We start from the raw sequence: 16,355 nt of genomic DNA on the forward strand, positions 1-16,355 counted from the left end.
GATGATCAGTCTACCGCGATGAGGCAGAAGAATGGTGCAAGGGGCAGACTGTGAAAACAGGTGAGGGTTCTTGTGCAATTGATGAATGTAACCAACTCATGCACTGAAGAGATGCACCATCTAGACGACAATGTTCCATGAGCAACGGGCTTAATATATGCATAGAATGGGAAGGTTGCGTTTGGCCAAGCTGGCCGATTTGTCAGGTCATAATATGAAGCGGAGGCGGCAACTGAAGTTGCCTACCCATTGAGTAGATTCCGCCGATGGCTGAACGAGTCACGTACTTGATTTGTCACTGAGGACAGTGACTATCAATGCCTTTGTCACGACTTTGATGCAGCGGCATAGTAGCGAGTGATCTCTGTTGTGAACGTTTGTGGTATGGGAAAGCCCTTGCATCCGCTTAGGGTACGACAAGTGTTCGGCCGAAATCCGGGTGAAAAGCGGCCAAAACCAAGCGTGCTTGTCTCCAAGTTTGTCCGAGCGTCCCGAGGATACGGGTCAGGAATCTGGCCGGCTGACGGAGACTTATAATTCAAGTAAAACCCACACAGATCTACCTAGAGGTTATCTCTAACACACAAACCTCCATACTAGGAAAGCTACACTTAACTCATAGCTACTACTTATTTAAAGTATAACTAAAAAAAAGAGGTTAGCTTTTAACATATAGAGATCTATAACTAAAATACACCCCTTATAAAAATAAAGGGACGCCTATTTCCCCCCCTAACTTTAAATTTAAATTTTTTCCCCAACAACTCTTCTCTCTTTAAATAAATACCCTTTTAAACTTATAATACTAATATTAATTATTTTACCCTAAAATATACTCTATTTTTAAAAGAATTTAAATTAAACAATATAAATAATTAAAAGAGTAACTTCTATCCCTCTATTTAATTTATCAATTAAATATATTAGATTTTACTAAATAGAAAGCTATAAAAATAAAAAAACTTTAAAAAAAAGCTTTTACTAATTCTTTTTTTTAATATATTATTTCTATATAAATTACTAATTAAAAAGGTATTAAAATTAAGGAATATTTAAAAAAAGTACTTTAAAATATTATATAAACCTATCCCTCTACTCTAAATTTTTAATATTTTAATTTTAAATATCCTTTACTTAAATTTAAACTACTTAATAATTAACCTAACTATAAGATTACTATAAGCTATAAAGTCCCTACCTAAAATAAGTAGGAAATCTATACTCTTAAGTAACGTAAATAACAGCTAGGCTACAGGCCTAGCTAAGGGTATCTAAACATTTAAGATAACCTAAGGGTTAGACCTTTAGTTGCCCCCTACGCCTCCTAGCGTAGGGGGTACTAAAACCCCCACACGGCCAAAACCTCCACACACTTAAAAATTCTAACTTTTAATATAAAAATATACTAAAAGTTAAAACTTAAATATAATAATCTATTATCGATATTATAATAAGATTATAAATATTTAATTTAATAAAAAAGAGGTTATATTAATTATTTTAATTTAAAAATTAAATAAAAAAATATATAATCTTTATTAAAATTAAATTAATAACCTTTTATAAAATATATAAATTATAAAAGAATAATTAACTATATATAAATATTTTATTAATTAAATTAAAACTATAATTAATATTTTATTTATATACTTTAAAAGACTTTAATAAATTTATATAAATAGTAATAATAAAAATATATTAAACTAATTTATTAATATACTTAAATAATAGTTTATATCCTTAATAATTTTACTTTTATTAAATTAAATATATTATTATTAAAACTATTATTATAATTAAATTTAATTAAATTATTTTATAAATAAAATATTTAAAGTATTTCTTTTATTTAATATAAAATTTATTTATTAATTTTAAATTTATTAAATTAATAATTAGTTTAAATAAATAATAAAATAAAGTAATTTAATTTTTTATTATAATTTAATAGAATATAATTATTACTTTAAAGTTTAATTTATTTATATTATATAAATATAAAGATATATTTTTAAATATAAAGATATATTTTTAAATATAAAGATATATTTTTAAATATAAAGATATATTTTTAAATATAAAGATATATTTTTAAATATAAAGATATATTTTTAAATATAAAGATATATTTTTAAATATAAAGATATTTTTAAATATAAAGATATATTTTTAAATTAAATAAATATTTATAATTAAAATTACTTTTAATTATTAAAAGTAGTTTTATAAAGTTTTATTAAATTAAATAATTTTAATTACTTTATTATTTTATAAAATAGTTAATTTTAATTATTTTTCTTTATAATTAACTTTTATTATATTTATACTTAACTATTTTTATTAATTTATATATATTTTAAATATAATTTTAATATATATTAATTTAATTTTATTGTTTTAAATATATATTTAATTTATTAAATATTTTTAATAAATGTTACTTTAATAATAAATTTACTATATTAAATTAATATAATAATATCTTTTAACTTATATTATTTTAAATAAACTTTTATTTATTATAATAATATTTAAAATAACTAATTAATTAATATTAAGTTATATAAGTTATTTTTATAAATAATAGATTTTAATATTATTAATAAAGTAATTAATAATCTTTTAAATATTATTATTAAATAAATAATTATAATATATAGTTATATATTATAATATATAAACTTTTATTTTTATATACTTTTAATTAGTGAAATAATAAATTTAAATATTTTAATATAAAGAATTATTTACTTTTAATTAATAACTTTTAATTATTACCTTTTATTAAAATAATTAAAATTAATCCTTTTAAATTTATATATTATATAATTAAATTTAAAGGTTAATTTAACTATTAAGTTAAATACTTTATAAATAAATTCCTTTTATAATATTATATATTAGTTTTTTATATTATATTTTAAAATATATTTTAATATTTTTAGAAATATTTAAAAATATTTATATTTATAAATTATAACTTATATATTAAATATAAGAATAAAAATAAAAGAAAATATTAAACTTATAAGTATATATAATTATATTTATATTATAATAAATAGTAAAATTATTAAAGAAAAGTATTTATTAAATAAAGTTATTAAAAGCTAACTTTTATTAATTATTTTAATAAATTCTTATTATTTTTAATTAAAATAAATAAAATAATTAACTTTTAACTACTTTTAAAAATAACTTTATTCTATTTAAAGTATATATAATATTTAAAAATAATAATTAAAATAGTAAAGTTAATTAAATATAATATTATTATTTAAAAACTTTATTTTTAATAAATTAAATATAATATCTTTATATAAATTCTATACTTTAATAAAGTTATAATTAAATTAAACTTTAAATATATAATATATAAATATAATTTTATTAATAATATTATTATAATATATTAAAGTTCTTAATTTATAATTATTTAAATTATTAATTTTAAAGTTTATAATTAATTAAATATAAATAATAATAAAAGTTAAATACTTTTAAAACTTTTTTATTATATTATAATATTTATTATTATCTTAAACATTTAATATAATAAGTTAATATATAAATATAATTTATTTAATATAATTAAAAAAGATATATTATTAAATAAAACTTTATAACTTTTATAAGTTAACTTAATAAGTTTAATATAAACTTTTATTATTTTAAATATTAAAAGAAAGTAAAAGAAATTAAGTATTTTTAATAAGTAATTACTTTTTAAATTTTAAAGAGAGTTAGCTTACTTAATAATTATAAATACTATTAAATTAAAATTACTATTATAAAAATCTAATATATTAAATTATAATATCTTTTATAATAATAAAGTATATAGGTAATTATTAAATTATTATAATAATATTAAATATTTTATTATATTATATAAGTAAATATATTAAAAATTAAAAGAAATTAATTAGTTTTAATAAAAGGTTTATATAAAAGCTTTTTATAACTTTTAATTTAAAGTTAGAAATATATAAAATAATTTTAAATATATATTTAATAAAAGTATAATATTTTAAGTAGAATAAAATAATTTTTATTTTTAATTTTATTCTTATTTTAATAAAATTATAAATATTTAAAACTATTTTAATAATAATTAAACTATTTATATTAATTTAAAATAATTAATAAAATATACTTTAATAATAATTAATATAAAGTATAAATTTATATATTAAAGTTAATAAATATTATAAATAATTAATTTTAAATTAAAAATATTTAAATAAAACTATTAATATAATATATTTAAATATATAATTATAAATAGTAGATTTTATAATTAAATTTTAACTTTTAATATATTTTTATATTAAAAGTTAGAATTTTTAAATGTATAGGGGTTTTAACTATATAGGGGTTTTAGTACCTACTGTGCTAGTAGTGGGTTCCTTGGAGCGAGAGTAAACCCACGGGTACAAATCTGCTAACACCGGCACCCCCAAAAAGTTTAATCACCCTTAGAGAAACACACTCAAATGCGTAGCATTTGCTAAGTTTGTTAGGAGGAGGCTTCAGAGAAACTTCTCGCCGTTGCTCCAGGCTGAATACCAGACTATATCCATTACCTGGTTGTATGCATAGAGTTTTCTTTTCTATTGCAATGCAGGCAGTAGACGAGTGACATCAGACACGCAAGTCCTAACGCATCTAGGATATACCTTGGCATTGTGATTTAATCTCTTCCAGTGCTCCTACAGGACGACTTTCAAAAAGACTTGGTCCTTTGGGACGACCTCTGTACACAGGACAACCTCTTACATCTAGTTAGAATCATCCCATGAGCAGCCTATCTCGAGATTGGTTGACAATCTCTTGTGAAGCCACAATGTGCAGCTCTAGACTCTATTGGCAGCAGCGGGCGATGACTTCCCGTGAACAAGACACATTAGACATGGTAGCTAGGTATGATCGAGCCAACATTGAAGGGTTTGAATGAGCCCTTTTCTTGACAACGTTACACATCTAAAAGCTAACCCATGCATTGTTCTCAACCCCTTATAATAGATCTTGCGCTGGTCACTTGTTCCGGCCAGCGTCTCGCTGTGGATGGCTTGCATGGGTAAGCGATTAATAAGTGGCGGGGTGACCCCAATTCACAGCGCGGCTGTGTTTGCAAGCCGAGTGACATTTCATTGCCCGTCTTAGCGACGGTCCGTTTGCAAATTGCTGATAAGAGATAACGACCTCACATCTACGCGCCGACTTGCTCATGTTGGTTCTCAGCTTCAACTCTAACCTTCATGCAGCGCCAAACGAATGGGACTTGGCCGTCTAACGGACCTCAGGATCATTCCTGACCAAAGATCATAACATGCTTGCCCAATAGGATGTCCCCGATGATCCAAGCGCGCGCCTCTTTGCATGCTATTGCGGGATCGCACCACCTGAAACTGCTTCGCCGCACTCAACCCTTCGAATTGTCCAACATGCCAGAGAGGAACACTTTCGTGGAAAGAGGAACCCCCACATGAAAACCATTCGCTCCAAAGATGAGCATCAAAAGGAAGGCTCACGGCGAATCCGGGCCAGAGCCTATTTCTAAGTTTCGCCGGGTAGATTCGCATTCTCGTATGCTTCTCCTTCGTGCTTTTGATATCCGGTCTGACAGGTTCTTCACAGCCCCTTTGCCCGCCAGCCCACAGCCTCTTTGGGAAGGCGGAAGCTCAAACCAAGTTATATCTGGTCCCCAGGGACGAATTCCAGAAGATCAGTCCTCAATCGCACTTATCGAAGACCCAGGCGCCGGAGACTTGGCTGCCGCCGCGTCTGGCCAAGCATCCCAGCGATTTCCTTTGACGAAGGAAAATCTCCATCGCCTAGCAATGTCAACAAACTCCAAAGGACCAAGAACTGCGAGTGCCCAGAGCCTTAGGTCTGGGAATTCAGGTGAGACGTCCAGGAGCATTTCCACGACAAGCGAAGGGTTCGAGAATAGAGCTCTTCAGAATGGCGTACTTGACGCTGTACGATCCGGGAAACAAGCAGTGGTGGATACGGATTTGAAGAAGAAACTGCTCGCATCCCGGGGTTCCGCGTCGCCGACTCAATCTCAGTATAACAAATTTCCAGATCGGATCGTCGAAGCGTCAAACGAGCAAGGCACCATTGCAGTATACTCCAAATACATATTTCAGGATACCGAGGACTCTCATTTTGACATCGGATACCGCAGAAAAGAAGACAAGATGTGGACCGAGTTTCCCAAGAACGTTGGTTTCAACAATGGCCTTTCGGATCCTAAGCCTGATATGATCGAAGGCTTCGCGAGAGACACTTTCCCCCCAACAATTGAGCATATCAAGTCGTCAAAGCTTGTCAGGGATGAACCAAAATATGTCGCACTGCCCCATATGGCTGTGGAGTACAAGGCTCGGGAGAAAAGCCTGCACGAGGCTAAGGTCCAGGCAGGCTACGACGGAGCTGCTATGGTCTATGGCAGAAATGAAGCTCTGGAGCTAATTGGAAAGGTTGACCCCCCTCGACGACCTGCGGTGGTGACTGCCACGACGACTGGCCAGGAATGGAGTGTGTACGCCCACTACTCCCACCCCGATGAGACCGGCAAGGCGGAGTACTACCAATGCCGCATGGCTGGTGGATCGATGGAAAACCTCAACGAGTTCAAGCAAGGCCGCAAGATTCTGAGGAATATGCAGGACTTCGCACGCGAACAGGCTTCGGACTTGCGGGACAGCTTACACAAGCACTATAACGAGAACGGCTCCCCTGCACGCAGCCAACATCCTAATACCAAGAACGGTGCAAATTCCGTGGCCTCCAAAACGCCGTCAGTCGCCTCTAACGGGAGCGGGAGACAGCAGGGCCAAGTGACGCCGAAGTCAGCCTCCAGCCATGGCTCTTCGACATCCGCTCCTCGGAATCCCAATATCGGGCCGGGTGGTCAAACTGGCCCTAAAGTATTGCAGCAGCAATCGTCAGGAGATCCCAAAGACGGGTCAAATAAATCAAAATCACATCGGTCACCACACACAATCGACCATATGATGCGGCCACCAGCAACGGCAGCAACTACCAGTCCTGCCAGTGGGGGCCGTGGTGTGACAGGATCACGACACGCACATCAGGATATGGACATACCAAGTAAACTTGATCAAAGTCCCTCTGGACCCAGTGCAAGCCATTCGCCAGCGGCCCAGCTCTCGTCCATCCCACAGGCAACCACCAGAGCAAAGACACCGATCCAGGGACCCTCGTCTTCTGCTTCGTCCTCATGCTCAGGGGGATCTCGTCAATCCACATCGTCCGCAGAAGCTCGCCGTCACCGTACCCGTGATGAAGAAGAACAGAAGGACCTATTGAGAAGGCGATCGGACAGTCCCGATAAAAATCGACCGGCACGGCCACAGGACGGCAAGACCAACATCCCCCCAAAGAAGGGCTCTCTGTTTGGTAGATTTGGAACGGGGAAGAAGAGAGACGAAAACCTTGGTAATGATTGAGACTTGGAACATGAAAGACCTGCGTAGGCAAACAGAACGGTTTTAGCTCGTTTAGAGTAACATAGTCATCACTGGCAGCGAAATTTCATTTGTAGCACGAGGACTTCTCACCGTGTGGCCCTCTCATCTTTTGCTTTTGATCGTTATAGCATTAAACTATCTCAAGCCTGTGAGTAGGTAGTGGTGGCATCGGCCAGACGTTGTCTGTTAAGACTCAAGTGCTCCCACACTGCCAGTGCACTAGACTTTATATATAGTCTGCAGGACACGGTGATAGTGCTGTCTAGGAAAAACGACTCAAAAGTATTACCCGCCCCTCTTTTTTATTCAAGCAACACACATCGCAGATTACGGCAAATGCGCTGCATACTAATAAGTCGAAAGTCTTTTCACTGGAAACATTAAAAAACACTCTAATTTGACGGGGTGAATGAGTATTTACACAGCCCCTCTGCGTGCTGGCATGGGATGTCTTTGGTAATCTGGTAGCACGTGCGTTGATAAACGCGGGGAATTTCGCGTCTTGCCAAGCCAGCGACACCGGAGCGCGCTGCATAACAAACGAATGGCTGCGTGAGGCCGACGACTGCTTAGGTACACGCTCGGAAAACAATCAGCAACCCCTGAAAATAATGGCCTCAACCGGTGAGATCGAGGGCGGCAACGCCAAAAGATCCCGGAACACTTCCAGTCGGGAAAGACGGCGTTTACAAGAGCGGGGAAGGCCCAGGCGGGACAGGGTAAGCTGTGAAGGACATCACCTTCCCTCCACCTAGGAACTAACAGGTTTCACGTAGAAACCTTTCCCTTTCCTGAGCTTGCCGGGTGAGATCAGAAACGAGATATACTGGGAGGTTCTTGGCTGGGACGTGGATCGAAGGGGATCTCGTCTTGGTGATCAGCCTGCCATCACCCGGGTCAACAGACAGGTCCGGACTGAGGCCCTTAGAATCTACTATAATTATTCGGCTTTCGAAGTGAGGACAAGTAACTCGGAAGAATGGGTCCCCTTTGTCCAGAGGGTCCTGTATGCCTTCAACGGTGGTCCCCGCGGCTTGCCCGGCGGTTCAGAAAGCACACTGCAGTTACTCGGGGCTTTGCAGGTGGACTTCTTGACGGACGACGGAGAGCCCCAGGTTCGTATTGAAGTCGAGCTCGAGCATTCCCCGGAGAACGCCATGGAAATAGACCCAGAGTATGATTGTGAAGCCGTGGTGGTGGGAAGTCCCGATCTGGACTGGACGGATGCCGCGGCCGCCCAGGCTGCGTGCGACGAGGCGGCGAGAAAGCTTGCAAACGACATCACAAGGAGGACTACCCCAGTCGACGACGAGGAGGACCTTGAGCTTTTTGCAGCCTCAACCCCTGCCGACCACAGAGCGGCGCTGGATGCCACGCGTCTCTTAGCACTGGCGTGCCCGTTTCTGCGCCCGTCAGTCTGTATCTGCGACGCCTCCGAAGTCGAGAGCTACGAAGCCGGAGATGGAGGATGGACAGACGGAGACTTCTCAGATGGTGATCCAGATAGATATGGATATGACCCAGATACCCCTGCTGGGTGGATGTATTTCTAACTAGTTTTACTTCTATTTTACATGCATCTACAGACATATGGTTGGTTTCGCTTCTATTCCGTATACGTCCGAGGACATACATGGCGCCTCCATACGGTGGTAAGCGCTCAAGACTCATCTAAAGAAAGACATTAGTGAGACCCGATGCATCACCAGCGTGTCCCACAACACCAGCCTCAGTTCTAGCCGCTCACATGTGATCCGGGAGATCATGGATGAAGGAGGCAGTGGATAAGACTCCATGCATGTGGCCGAAAGAAGGAATGAGAATTCCGGATTGATTACACAGACAGTAATCCATACCAATCAAGGGCGTCGACTAGTATCATCGTCGATCGAGAGAAGTAAGTGATGTAAATGTATTTAAATGATAGACACATGGATCTGTGACCGATAATTACTATGTTATGCAATAGGGTGTAATATTTATATGCTGGATCCAAGAGACAGCATCATAGAAAGCAATAAGTGTAGCTCAGCATAACACGCCCCCGAAGACAGCGTTTGAATTCGAATGAAAAGTCTCAACGATGTGGTCTGGCACGGTATTCGGCGCGTTCTGACTAGAGAAGCGCCATGGCCCCAACACCCACAAGCACTGCCATGCCTGGCTTCAGGTTTCCAGCCCCAGCAACTTGGACTGGCTTCGTAGTGGCCGCGGGTGGGGCCACCGCCGTCGTCTTTGGTGCAGTGGAATTCCGCGCGGCTGACGTCGAGGACACGACCGCGCAGGCAGTAGGAGCAACCAGAGATCCAGACCCATCGAAGGGGTTGTACCCCAGGCAGCCGGCGTAGTCGGCGGCGCAGGAGGCGCGGTTCGCGTCGGGCTTGGAGCGGCAGGCGTCGTATGCGTTGTTGCAGGCAGTGACGCAGGCGCTGGCGGGGGCTGCTGATGGGGTCGGGGTCACCGTGGCCGTGATCGCGGTCGAGGTCGAACATGCGGTGGGCGCGACGAAGGTGTCCGATGCGAACGGGTTGTATCCGACGCAGCCTGCGAAGTCGGCGGCGCAGGAGGCGCGGTTCGCGTCAGGGGCGGCACGGCAGGCGTCCCACTTGGCATTGCACGCGTCTACGCAGGCATCTCGGGGTAGGATATCTCCTGCAAGCGCAGTGGTGGCCAGTAAGGCGAGGGTTGAAAGAGTGTGGCGCATCTTGTCGTCGGGAGGATGATCTTTGATGATATTATTAATGGATGGGAGTAGCGAAAGTTTCAAACGAGAGGACAGATCAACTTGTATGCCCGGGAGGTACATCGAGCTGAACAAGTCGTCCAGAAGAGAAGTTTGCTATACATATATACCCCATATGTCTTTCAGCATCTCCTGCTGATCAGAAGCAGAGAATGCCGAAATTGAGCTACCTGATTCAAGAAGGAGGCCGACGTCCGAGCAGAGTCAAAGCATTCCAGTCCCGTTTTAGATACGATGAGCCGGACTCTGTACTTTATTCTTTAGCGCAGTTCGTATCCAGTGTGCATCGACGTCAGGATGCTTAGCGCGATGAAGCTGCTTGGAATCGGGTAGCATTTAATGAGATCTCAATCGGCATTGGGTCGGATATCCTAAGACATCAATAGACGCGTCCATGGGTGCTGTTTGCGGGTAACGTGCACGGAATAACATGTGGTCAATCTAGTGCGTCAACGGTGCATCCGTCCATACTCGCACGTGTGCAGTGAGTGCCTGGCTGCCTGCCAAGGCTAGGTAATTTCCTATGGACCTCTATGGCCTCACCATTTAGTAATAAGTAACATTCTAGTTCGGGTGGCGACCATGCACATGGGCGACAGCTTCTCCGCGTTACCTACTGGTAGGCCAGGGCAGTGTAAACAAATGGGATGTTTTTTTAACATTCCAAGCCTAGCTAGACGCGTCCGGGTCTAAGACACACAGCAGATGCTGAACCACTACAAGGACCTTTTCTTCCTGAAGCCTCCTGTCAACAAGCCGCAAGCCAGATGTTGTGCCACGGTACACTTCTCCGCAAAATGTTCACATTGGGCGCTCTCATGTGAAACGTCAAGCCAAACGGGACCTTCAGGAGTTCTTTGTATTCATCGTGTCACGGCCAACGCACTTGATACGAAGACTTGATGGTTTATAACAGTATACTAGGTGTGAAAATCATCCAAAGTCTCGGGACGGCCTGTCCTGTTCATCTTCCTCACCCTTCCCTTTCGTCTGGCTGTGCTTTTTACCACTTCATCCTCGGCTTCAGCAGACTCTCTTTCTGCTTTATAGTTACTGCAATCACGATCAGATTTCTCTATACCTTCCAGAATATTCATAGCTCCCACTGTTGAAACTCCCATCTCGCTGATGGCCCGATTAATAGGAAATACTAGTATTAGTCCAGCTCGTGTTGTGGTGGCCTGGGTGTTGGAATTTGGCTTTTCGCTCCTCGGGAGTTAGTTCCTTAACCATCTTGTAAGCGTTCTCCCGTGCCCCGAGACCCACAGTTCTAATTTGGTCCCTCCTTAAACCGCATTCAAGTTTTGAGCTTTGTGTCGTCTTAACGGCTTGCTGATTCCCCCGCACTAGGGACCAGGTACTGACCTTGTTACCCTCTGCTGCCAACTTTGTAAGCGACTCTTCTCCCATGTTCTGTGACACTGTGAAATCATCGAATTAAATTTGCGTAGATAATATGGGAGGGTATTTGAGCCAGAATCGTACAGGTGAGCAAGGCTCTCACTGTGCTGGGTGGGGTTCTCAAGCTGTGTGGCTGAGCGAGTCTAAGAAACAGGGAATGTAGTTCAAAAGAAAGGTATTCACCACCGCATCTAATACGAAAGTCCAGGTTTTAGGGCTGTAGGCAATAATAGCGGATACGAATGCCCGGGCAGAAGGGGCTGCCTATGCCGCGTTGATCGCCCGCCACCAACATTTTGAGGACTGCACCAACAGGTGGATCGTGAGACCACCCTCGAAGTTGCTCTTATTGGCCCTTGGTTTGCAGCAAGATGACTCCTGCATGCCTGGCTTGCAATGGTACAGTCTCCGGAAGGAACAGCAGATCACGACAGCCTCTTGAACTGCCAGATGCTACAAATGTAGAGGATGGATCACCAAAGCCCACCCAGGGTAACCCTAAACAATCCATGCGAAGCAGGCCTCACCCTTGGTGAAATTGGGAACTGCTGCCAGCCGATCTAGGTCGGATAAGCGGAGTATGTAGAAAGCTTTGGAAACTGGGCTCAACAAAGTTCGTGGCTGAAGACGGCTGGGGCTGCAAAGGCGACGGTACCGCCAGGGACCCATGTCGTCACTGTCTTTGCACTTCCACTGACACAATCACATCAACAACACTCCATTTCTCCCGAGCCTCTTCGCAGCGGAACACCGATTCCCCTAGCTACAACTATCCTTGATGGCTGATAGGTTCTTGTCACCGGAACCGCAGGCTTTTTGTCGGTTCCCACGTCGTCAGGCAGCTAGCTCCTACAGCGCGGCTACAAACTTCGCGGAACTGTTCGCGACCTAAATCTAGCATCATGGCTTCTCAAAGATCACGTTCAGGCCTACGTCGAGAGTGACACCCTGAAACTTGTCACCTTCCCTGATCTAACAGTTGATGGCGCCTTCGACGACGTGGCAAAGGGGGTCCCGAGGTCTCAGCCATCATCCACATCACTACCAGTACCGTTGTCACCTTCGACGCGAACCCGAACAACGTGATCACGCAAGCCATGCCCGGCGTGCAATCCATTCTCAATGCTCCTGCTCAAGAGCCGGCTTTGTAAAGGGTTGTCTTCACCAGTTCCCTTCTGGCCGCCAGGAATCCCGCCGTGGGTGACGACACTCGAGTTGTTCAGGATACTTGGAATGAAGTCGCTGTGCGGGCCGCTTGAGCCTCACGTCCCTATGAGGCTTCTAGGGGCATGTATACTTATGCAGCCAGTAAAGTCGCCGTTGAGAAGGAGGTCTGGAAATTTGTGGATGAGCGCAAGCCTCATTTCGTTGTCAGCGTCATTGCACCATCGGGCATCATGCGCAATCCGCTTCGCAAGAAGCATTCCGGTTCATCGGCAAGTTAGAAGGCTTGTGTACTCAATGGGGGAAAGGCGTCTCTGAATATTTACCCTGCTTGTAAGACTGTTTCAGGTGGTTTCGTTTCTAATCCCCATACATATAAAATGTATGTGGCGCCTTCATGTAGTGGTAAACGCTTAATACCCAGCGTTTAAAAGGATACAGTGCCAGTAACAGTGCAGAGAGAATACAGCAAGACTCTTCCAACACTCACCAAGCAAACTATGGTCGAAATTTCAACAGCTTTCTTTGTGGGTGTTCAAGACATTGCTCTCCTTCCCACAGCAGCCGTGCATGCGATACACCCCAAGGTCAAGAACGCTCGGCTCCAAGCTTGGAGTCACAACTCCAATTGGAACGAGTTCCTGGATGTTTTGCGCAAGCTCCATCCACGGAAGGAATCCATCCCTGACTATCCTTATTATTGTTACCTAAGGATGTCTACTGACCAGTCTCAGTCTGTTGGACCCCTGAAGACGTGCCCAGGTAGGATGGACGGGACGGTTGGAAACCATTGAACAATACTTTCGCTGAAGGAGTCAGGCAATGCGTTGACATTGATCACAAGATGATACTTCAAAATGCTGCAGCGTTCTGGATGTAATGTTATATTCCTCCGGTACATTCCATCAGACATTCGCTGAGGTCATGTGAATGCCTGATAATGGTCAGAGTTGGCAAATATCCAGGGAAGAAGCTCGTGAGATCTCCTACGCCCCTCGCCTGATGGGGTTGCTTGCATGACACATGACTATAGATCGGGCTCAGCTTTTTATCACAGGTTCTAGACGCCACATCAAGCCACATCAAATTGACTTCTAAAGTCAGATTCTATTATGAATTTTACTAGTACACTGGCAAGCTCGCCAAATAATCCTCTGTGCAAGGTCTTCAATGGTTCACATCGATGGTAGAAATCAATGCGGCACTTAAAAGTAGAACTCGTGTGAGACAAGCAGCTACCTAGGTACTTGGGCACGGCCAGCTTTCATACTCACATATCACAATCCTCTCCTCCCTTCCGCACATAGCCGAAGCACAACAGGCATAGTGCATGGATGTGCGCACCGATACCTGAAATGGCCCTGGGTCCAGACTTCCTGATGGAGCGAGCCCCATGGTCAATTCGTGAACCACTTGAACACGCCCTTCGTCCCAAGCACGCCTGCAGTTATTGAGGGGTTCAGATATCAGGAACCCGCAGAATTTGGGTTGTCCAAGCCATACTGACGTGGCCAAATGCAGGACTTGATAACTTGAGACTGTACTAGGAGAGCCCCGCGCCAAGGAGGTGCTCATTAGGCATCTAGTTGCAATTGTGGTTCTGCATAGGAACTTTCCCTCCGGCCATCTACGATCTGGGTCGGATTGGCCGACGGTAGGAAACCGTTAATATGCAGGTATCTATTTGGGCGTCGGTCGGTTGTGTTCATCATAATTGCGACTGCAGCACCTCCCCGTAACTCGCGCATCCGAGCGTACGAAGTGCATATACCATGCGGGTGATACGCGGAATGATGTGTAGTATTATCTGTGCGTCTCCCCCCCCCCCCTTCTCATGGAAGGTCTGCCTTTGTAATTGGTCGTCATTATTTCACTCATAACCTCATTGGCCACGGCTGTCGCTTGTACATCGAGAAGCATCCCTATTGTCATGTGGTCAGCACCCAATGTGGCGGCTCCCTTAGCTTGCATTGGCATGCAGCCGAGGTTGTGACCGGTTTCAAAGACGGAGGCCGACCTCGGGACCGAGCTTTTGACCGGTTTCAAAGCCTGTTTTTGGTCCCCGATCGTCAACTTCGAAAGACACAGGTTGTTAGCCAGGCAAACTGAGTCTGGTTGCTGGCTCCGCGTTCATATTCTGGTTGTGAATGAGTCCACAGTCGCATGGCAGAATGATATAATACGATCGTCTTCCTCCCGTATGGAGTGAACTTCCAGCAACAATGGAGCTGACCCTTTGCACATTATTCTTCTCTTCTGGCGTTGTGTCCAACAGACCACCTCTTAGCACATGATCATCATTCAAACCAGGGCTGTCGCAATCATGTCGAGAACTCAAAGTCCTCCAGCGCCCGTCGATTCGAGCAGTGTTGGCCCTAGAGCCAAGGCCTTGACTGCCTCTATCAAGCAGGCTGGCAGCAAAGCGTCTGAGGCTGATCGTGCACTCCAAGCAATCACGTCTGCCAATTTTCCCCACAACCAAGTAAGATTCCAGCATCATTCATCGAGCGTTGAGAACAGCCAAAGTCATATACTGAAGTCAGACAAACTCTAAAGAGTCTCGACGACGGTATCACGGGCATAGTGCTTGCCATCCAGAGCTCGATATCCTCCATTACCGAACCGCTTCCTGAATTCACGGTCGTCGAGCAGAATGATATATACAATGCTTTCAAGGGCGTACGTTTAGCAGTCTCACCCCTCTTTCCAGTTCAAGTTATCTCCTTCTGGGGTCGACGTCGCTGACGACCGGACTATGCAGTTCCTCCAAGACTTTCGACAGCTCGTAAAAAGTATGATGGACAAGCATAAATTAATGGCCCCTAACCCGGTCAAAGGGAACGCTCTTGCTGGTTTTCTATTTTCCTGCAAGGCCTTCGTTAACCAGTTTGCCATCGTCATTATTCGCATGCTGCCAAGTCACGCTGATGATGCTCAGCTACAGGTTGAGTCGTTTGACAGCAGCCTCATCGACGCCATTGATACGTTCCGCTCATCGTTTGATTCTTGATTCTAGCTATGAAGTTGATGGTTACCAAAATGCATGGGGGGAAGGGAATGAACACAGGCCGGAGAAAGGGTGAGGTGATCAAAACAAGGTAGCAATAGTATCCAGGTATCATCAAATACAGTGTGTTACGTTATCAGGAACAAGTAGTATCCGCAACCATGGCTCGGAAATGCCTGCCCTGGTGGCTGGGACCGGAAGTCAAAAACATAAGGCCGCCAATACGGCGGGAGAACACCTGTAGAGTTTACACATCGTGACATCGGTAATTATGCTCTGGTGGGTGTAATCCATCCGCCCGGGCGGCACCAGTCGCGTTCTGAGGTGTGCCTACAACCCCGGGGAAGTGAAGAACCCGCTGTGCCATTGCAGGTAGGCCAGACCGAGTGGAAACAGACGGTCGATGAAGCCATGTTATGTTCTAGCCCAGTGACGGGAGTCGGTGAACAGAAATCACTTCTGCCAAGAATGGCACCCCAAGCATGTCACAAGATTTGCAGCCATATTCCGTACAGGTGTTCCTTGCAGGGTGGTA

General features: G+C 41.8%; 4 protein-coding genes across 4 annotated transcripts; 3 read left to right on the forward strand and 1 right to left on the reverse strand.

Annotated features, from left to right (window-relative positions):
* The first annotated feature begins 5,220 nt into the window (after window positions 1–5,220).
* KVR01_013585 (uncharacterized protein) lies at window positions 5,221–7,570 on the forward strand. The gene is made up of 2 exons (XM_044787627.1): window positions 5,221–5,592; window positions 5,644–7,570. Exons 1-2 carry the CDS (start codon window positions 5,514–5,516, stop codon window positions 7,482–7,484), a joined length of 1,920 nt encoding a protein of 639 aa, XP_044637360.1. The 5' UTR covers window positions 5,221–5,513; the 3' UTR covers window positions 7,485–7,570.
* A 492-nt stretch (window positions 7,571–8,062) lies between these two features.
* KVR01_013624 (uncharacterized protein) lies at window positions 8,063–9,094 on the forward strand. The gene is made up of 2 exons (XM_044790064.1): window positions 8,063–8,224; window positions 8,282–9,094. The coding sequence occupies exons 1-2, from the start codon at window positions 8,117–8,119 to the stop codon at window positions 9,056–9,058; spliced, it is 885 nt and encodes a 294-aa protein (XP_044637399.1). The 5' UTR covers window positions 8,063–8,116; the 3' UTR covers window positions 9,059–9,094.
* Window positions 9,095–9,621: 527 nt separating this feature from the next.
* Window positions 9,622–10,362, reverse strand: KVR01_013584 (uncharacterized protein; the record flags this gene model as incomplete). The annotated part of the gene is made up of 1 exon (XM_044782362.1): window positions 9,622–10,362. The coding sequence occupies exon 1, from the start codon at window positions 10,309–10,311 to the stop codon at window positions 9,622–9,624; it is 690 nt and encodes a 229-aa protein (XP_044637359.1). The 5' UTR covers window positions 10,312–10,362.
* Window positions 10,363–14,876: 4,514 nt separating this feature from the next.
* KVR01_013632 (uncharacterized protein) lies at window positions 14,877–15,956 on the forward strand. The gene is made up of 3 exons (XM_044785785.1): window positions 14,877–15,295; window positions 15,370–15,492; window positions 15,575–15,956. Exons 1-3 carry the CDS (start codon window positions 15,104–15,106, stop codon window positions 15,821–15,823), a joined length of 564 nt encoding a protein of 187 aa, XP_044637407.1. The 5' UTR covers window positions 14,877–15,103; the 3' UTR covers window positions 15,824–15,956.
* The last annotated feature ends 399 nt before the right edge of the window (window positions 15,957–16,355 follow it).

This window comes from Diaporthe batatas (genome assembly GCF_019321695.1).
Source record: "Diaporthe batatas strain CRI 302-4 chromosome Unknown Contig00029, whole genome shotgun sequence".
Lineage (NCBI taxonomy): Eukaryota > Fungi > Ascomycota > Sordariomycetes > Diaporthales > Diaporthaceae > Diaporthe > Diaporthe batatas.